At 39.7% G+C, this 6,335-nt stretch overlaps 1 protein-coding gene across 1 annotated transcript; it reads right to left on the bottom strand.

Annotated features, from left to right (window-relative positions):
* Positions 1-4,990: 4,990 nt before the first annotated feature.
* Positions 4,991-5,908, bottom strand: LOC139738207 (uncharacterized protein F54H12.2-like). Its single transcript, XM_071648863.1, has one exon. The coding sequence runs from the start codon at positions 5,906-5,908 to the stop codon at positions 4,991-4,993; it is 918 nt and encodes a 305-aa protein (XP_071504964.1).
* Positions 5,909-6,335: the final 427 nt, after the last annotated feature.

Raw genomic sequence — 6,335 nt, 5'->3', positions numbered from 1 at the left:
AATATTGAAATCACCCATCAAGTAAACATCTTTGTTTTCTTGATTGATCAGCTCTAATAAAACATCCAAATTTTCCAAAAATAAATTACTGTCTGTATGAGGGGGCCTGTATACAACACAAAGTATTATATTTCTTCTATTACATATATTGATTTCAACACACATGCAATCAAATTCATTTCCGTTATATATCAAATCGGGTCTTACTTTAAACGATAACGAGTGTGATAAGAACAAAGCAACTCCGCCCCCTCGTCCGCATTTTCTATCAGACCGGACAACAGAATATCCATCAATGTTATATAAAGGGGGAGATTTGTCGTTAAGCCATGTTTCTGTGACACCAATAACTGAAAATTTCATATTTATCGCAGACAACAATAATTGCATATTTTCAAAATTTCTTTGAAGACTGCGAGCATTAACGTGTAATATACTGAGAGAATGTTCGTTACTAGAAAATTCTGAATTAAACTCGTCAGGTAAATAATACCGACATTGGACATTTTTATGTGTACATAGATTTAATTCATCCATATTTTATATAGGAACAACATATTGACCATAACATGATCATAAATACTTGCTTACAAATTACTGAAAGCAGACAAGAAGGGAAGGAAGGAATAGGGCAAGTCATACAGAATGTGCGTGTGAAGGTATGTGTGCTGATAGATGAGTGCGAGGTGCGACATGGTATATCATCATGGCACCTCATTAAATTACGAACTACAAAATTAGCGATTGTTTTGCACATCTCAACTGAATTACAAAGTATTTCCAATGAAACATAAGGACGCTCCACAGCGATCAAAAGTACATACTAAAAAAAAAGCTCAATTTCGAATCGAGCTCTGTTTGTCGAAAAGACTATAACAAACAAAGTCATTATTATTATGGTGTAACAAACTTGTCATTATAGCTGACAACTCGCAGCAGCAATGACAGCAAGATATCAATTACTTAATATCGTTTAACATTTATCCAATCTCAACAGATTCATTTAATTTTTTAATTATTCATATTGTTTATATTCATCCAATCTCACCAATGATCTTTTAATTGTATAAAAACATTCAGAATATATTTATTTTTATGTAGGTATATGAAATTCATATCAAATACGGAAAAAGAAGAAAAACAACAAGCGAGGCATGTTGAGGTCTGGTGTGACATGGAATAAATAGCCCAGCAGTGGAGTTACACTGATATGGATACATGTACAAAAAAGAAAAGGAATTCAAGAGAAGCCAAGCGGGCGTGTATTAAGAGCACGTCCGTCCAATGAGTACACAAATTACAATTACGGTATTATTCCGCCCAGCTGACAAAGAGAACGGGAAATGCTTGTAGGACAATAACAGGGCAGATACCAAAGTGGCGAAGTTCCTGAGTTCATGAACCTTGTACTATCGGTCCTTTAAATGCTCATAAGAAATGAGAAAAAGACGAAAACAAAAGCAAAACTGAATTTCATTATGATACAGATTAACTAGGTGACAAACACTTCTTACATGAGTGTGTACAGTCCATTCTAAGGGTAATGAACAATGTAAAAAGGCTTAGGCTGATATGAATATATGTACAAAAAAAAAATGGAATTCAAAGGAGCCAAGCGGGCGTGTATGGAGAGCTTATACACATACACATTGGGTACACAAATTACATTTGAGGGATTGTTCCGCTCACCTGAAAAAAATGGTGTTGCATAACCTATGTACTAACATTTGCTGTAATTAGACTTGTTGTATGAAAGTATAAGAGTGCTGAATATAAGAACGGCTGACGTAAAGGCAACGGAATTCAGGTACGAGAAGTCAATGTAAATGCTCTAGAAAGTACCTCTGATGGATACGCAGAAAACATACTGTATGGATTATACGTGGCTTTCAGAGCAAAAGAGAAAGAAATGAAAAAAAAAGGTGGAAATGGCGCCATATGACTTCAGGCGTGTCATCAAAACAGATATTTCTTTTCAGAACCCTTAGTGCCTAAATCAGTGAAGTTATTTAAATTGATCTGATTCAAGTAAAAAAAAATCAATTTCTCATGATTTAGGCCAACCTTTTCAAAAAGAACAATTTTGGGAAACGTATTGGCGTAGGCCTTATAACAAAATGGCAATTCATCAGAAATTATACAATTCAGCTTATAAATGTCATACTATCATGTTCTTTGATTAAAAATAAATCTACAAAACTTCTTACGTTAAACATTGCATAATTATGATTTGACATTATCTATACAGGACATTTCATTTCAATGCGATCAATACTGCAGTGTTTATCCGGTAGGGCATTATTATCAAGAAATCTATAACAATATTATAATTTGAAATCATCATATAAATGGGTTATTATGCCAAACATGACTGTAAACCTACTACAAATAGAAAATACTTTTGTAGACAATGCTTGGGGTCACAGTGGATGTGAATAATAATGACCGGCATTATATGCATTATGGAAAAAGAAAAGTACATTGAATCATCAAACATCCTGATTGAAACTTCAGTTAGATAATCAATTGAAATTGTAGGGGTTACCACCAAGTTGTCGCCATTTGCCGGCGTAGAATCTCAGCTTGGTTCCTGCCTTGTAGAGCTCCTGAACCTGTTTCACCCATTTCTGTTTCTCTTGCAGGTCAAGTGGCGTCAGGTCATCGGTAATGAAATACTGCTCATTCTTCAGGACATCTCTTGTGCGACGCATCACTTCGACTTTATCGCGATATGATAACAGTTTCACCAGAACATGTCGAGGTTTCCCTTCGTTTCTTTTCCCATCTCTGTGCGCGCGTTCCACCTTGCTGTTGATCTGAAACTTGTCTCGTAGGATGTTTTCCGCTGTCTTGATGCAGTCATCGTGATCACCTTCCTGCGGCTCAGGGATTCCAACTAATCTCACATTATTTCTCCTCAGGAACCTTTCATTTCTATTTGCAGCGATAGCATGCCTCTCCACTTCAGACTTCAGCCGATCCATCTCAGCCTGCATGTCGTTAATTTTCCTTTCCATGCCATCCTGCTTAGATTGTAGATCGTCGATTCGTTTTCTCTCATATTCCAGGGAGGCTCCAAGGTGAGTTTCAAGGTCGTTCAGCTTACTTATGAAGTTGTCGACAGCCTTGCGGATCAAGGAGCGTGTTTCTACTGAGAGCACCTCACATCCCTGGCATCGCCACGAATTTTGTCCAACGCAGCACCTCGTATTTTACGACCACCTGTCCGTTGCTTGCTTGAAGTAACTCTCCAAGCTTGGAGGCAAAAGAGGAACCTCTTCCGGGACAGCTCCGGCTGCAACCGAGTCAGCTGCACTGGGCGCAGAGGCGGAAATTTCAGTGTCAGTATCAGGCTCCTCGATAACATTGTCGACATTCTCCGGCTGCATGGATGGAGCCGGGGTGGCGGTATTTGTTGTCGCCTCCTGGTTCAAATTTGGCGCGCTTCTCTGTGTAGTGTGGCTCATTGGGCTACGTGTACTAGTAGTTATAGTATTGGGCTTACCCGGCTTTGCCTGGCCTTGGGTTTTCCTCGGTCTTAGCTTTGCTTGCTGATCCATAATTGCTTGCAATTTCGGTTTCAATCAATCCTGGAATGTTGACTGGTAGAATGAAAGAGTCGATAAACAAATTGAGAAATATTCCGTGTCCTTATGGTAGTTTTTTCACAGAGTTTTCTGGAGACGTGCAAATTAGCGTGTTCACTCGAAGGGCGCCATCTATTAAGGTGAGTCGAGCAATGCATAATTTCATACGCTTAAACAATTACGCATCTGCATTTGCTCTGAAGAAGAAGAAAAAATGCAAATAACTTTTTCTAGAGGCATTTTTTTTTTTGTTTGGAATGATCTCTACATAAAATTTCTTTAATGAGTGTTTATTTGTTTATTGTCATGTGTATTTTTTGTACAAGTTTTCACTTTCATTCACTGTATCATGATCGCACTGCTCGTTTGTAATTGCAAGTGTTGTGTGCTGTGTATGAATTTGTTCTATGTTTATTCTTTAATAGCTATGTGCAGTTCCACAGTGCATAATTCTATCGTCATTTTTTCTATGTAGATTTTATGTGTTGAATATTGGTAGGTCCAATACATGCATACACACACACACACACAGATATCCGTGATCATCTTTATTTTTTCGTTTCTCTCTCTCTCTCTCTCTCTCTCTCCAATGAAATGACAGAATAAGACGCCTGAATAACAACACATTGGAACAGTGAGTATTCTTTTTACATATGTACAGAGATCTTTTTATTATTTTATTCTTACTTTCCCTTTACATAGGTCAACATCATTTTCGCTATTAAATTCAATGGTATGACAAAATTCATAACTTGAGAAATTTTTTTTTCCATCATGTGCAATGCAAGTGTGTTATTCTCATTTAATTCTTATGTATACAAACAATTACATAGATGTTCCCAATACAAAAAACAAAGAATACGTAGATGATTTTCAAACATTCAATTTTGTCAGTGCCTGTGAAATCTGAAGAATCATATCTAAATCGTGCACTCTCTTTTCTATGGCGTAATTTTTAGCAATAAAACGATTTATGTAATGATCGTTGAAATGCCTGTCTGCACTAAACCCCTTTGTTATTTCATTCATTTGTTTTCCTCTGGTTCTATGTATCAGGAAAAATATGCAGTACTGTCCGCACGTTGTCGAAAAATCACCCTGCACTCTCACGTTGTTGATCTGCACATGGCCAGAGCTATTTCTGTTTAAAAACTGTTGAATAGGCTCCACCTTCGGTGCTCGTCCGTAAGAGTCAAAATAATCCACGCGCCCGTCTCCATCAATGTATATTGCGACCCAGTGACTGCCTGGTTCGCTTGAAGTGTCGATGTTCGCTACAAAAGATGAAGGTCTTGGCATTCGCCCCCTAGGAAGTTGATCCGAGGCGTACACTCCTCCGAATGTCCCCTTAGTTCCTCTGTCATTTCCCAGAACGTAGTCGATCTCCGCTGTATTCATTGTCTTTAGACTGTGTAATCGAAGATGACGTTTCGGGCTCGATCAATCTCCAGTATGTTGACGAACTCGGCATAGCAGATGATGTTGATGCCTTGACCGAGGTTCTCATCGAAATGAAGTTCTAGTCGTAGGTTTCCTTGTCTCTTCAAGTTGAAGTGCTGTCCCGACGAGAGATCCGGAGATAGGTCGAAGGCGTAGAGTGTATAGCCTCTGTCGTAATCTTCTCGGGACACGTGATTGCCCACGTCTTTGTACAATTTGTCCGTGCCTGAGAAAAGAGTCTGGTAAGCTCTGATGGCCTGTAGTCCCGGTGTATCACCATAAACTGGCTGTATAGGTTTCGATGGCACTTGAACCCCATCCACGTAGAGCGAGATGTAGTTGACACCAAAGTGTTGGGAGTTGAAAGGGTTGTGAGTGTAGCTGCCGCTGAACGCCTTGTTATGTACGCATCCTATGATGAGTCTTTCAGGAATCTGACCCAGGAATAGGTGATCTTGCTGGAGGGTCATTTCTCCACGTGGCACAGACAGTACTTTACACATCACCCTTCTTACAGGATATTTGGCTGTTCCCTTTTCGAGAGCCTTGGCATGACCGAGCATGACGGATGGAGATACTTTCACTTTCCTGACGTAGAGGGCGCAGTTCTGAATCACGATCTTGTAGTTGGCATTCTCTGTCCCGGACATGAGGGCGAATTCTTCCTTACTACGAATGAGTTTCACTTTCACATCCACCCCATTCAGTATGTGTTTGGGTTGTAGAAATATGTCGCTATGCAATGATCCCAGTAGTTCCACAGACTTGGATGTTTTGATGAAAGCATGCCGCTTCGCCAAACCAGAGTTGGCGGTGTGGTCATTGACCAGAGGATTAACTATTTCCATACATCCTGGTGTATCTTTGTAGAAAAGACCCATGGTGAGTTGTGTCTGCTTAGCCTCTGGTCCTTACTGCAATAGCGTTTCTATCATAGCTCTATAGGGATATGTTGGTGTGGATGGTGTGATTACTCTCTCATTGAGACTGATGTCCACCTGCGAGAAGAGTTGGTAATCTTTAATTTCACGTAGATTTGGCTCTGGGCGAGATCTAGGTAGTCACTACCAGAACCCGAAATGTGAAACTCGATCGGTCCACCGTCGGAGAACTGAGATATGGGCTGATATTCAACCCATTGCCCCTGTTCGATGCTAGTTTGAGTTGGAGGGAGTGAAAACAGATCTAGCTCTGATTTCATGCATTCGCAAGAGTGATCGTGTACGAAAGGCATGGTGAAAACTCAGTAGTGGATAGAAAACTATTCGTCAAAGATATCCGGAGCTCTTTTCGGTACGTTGACTCGTC

The sequence above is a fragment of the Diadema antillarum genome, unplaced genomic scaffold (genome assembly GCF_040938485.1).
Source record: "Diadema antillarum isolate AM-2024a unplaced genomic scaffold, OU_Dant_1.0 seq00000730_RagTag, whole genome shotgun sequence".
Taxonomy (NCBI): domain Eukaryota; kingdom Metazoa; phylum Echinodermata; class Echinoidea; order Diadematoida; family Diadematidae; genus Diadema; species Diadema antillarum.
The sequence above is the reverse complement of the archived record's forward strand: the minus strand, read 5'-3'. Positions and strand labels throughout refer to the sequence as shown.

Coding starts and splice junctions, on each gene's coding strand:
- LOC139738207 (XM_071648863.1), bottom strand. CDS start 5,908: ATGGGTCTTTTCTACAAAGATACACCAGGATGTATGGAAATAGTTAAT.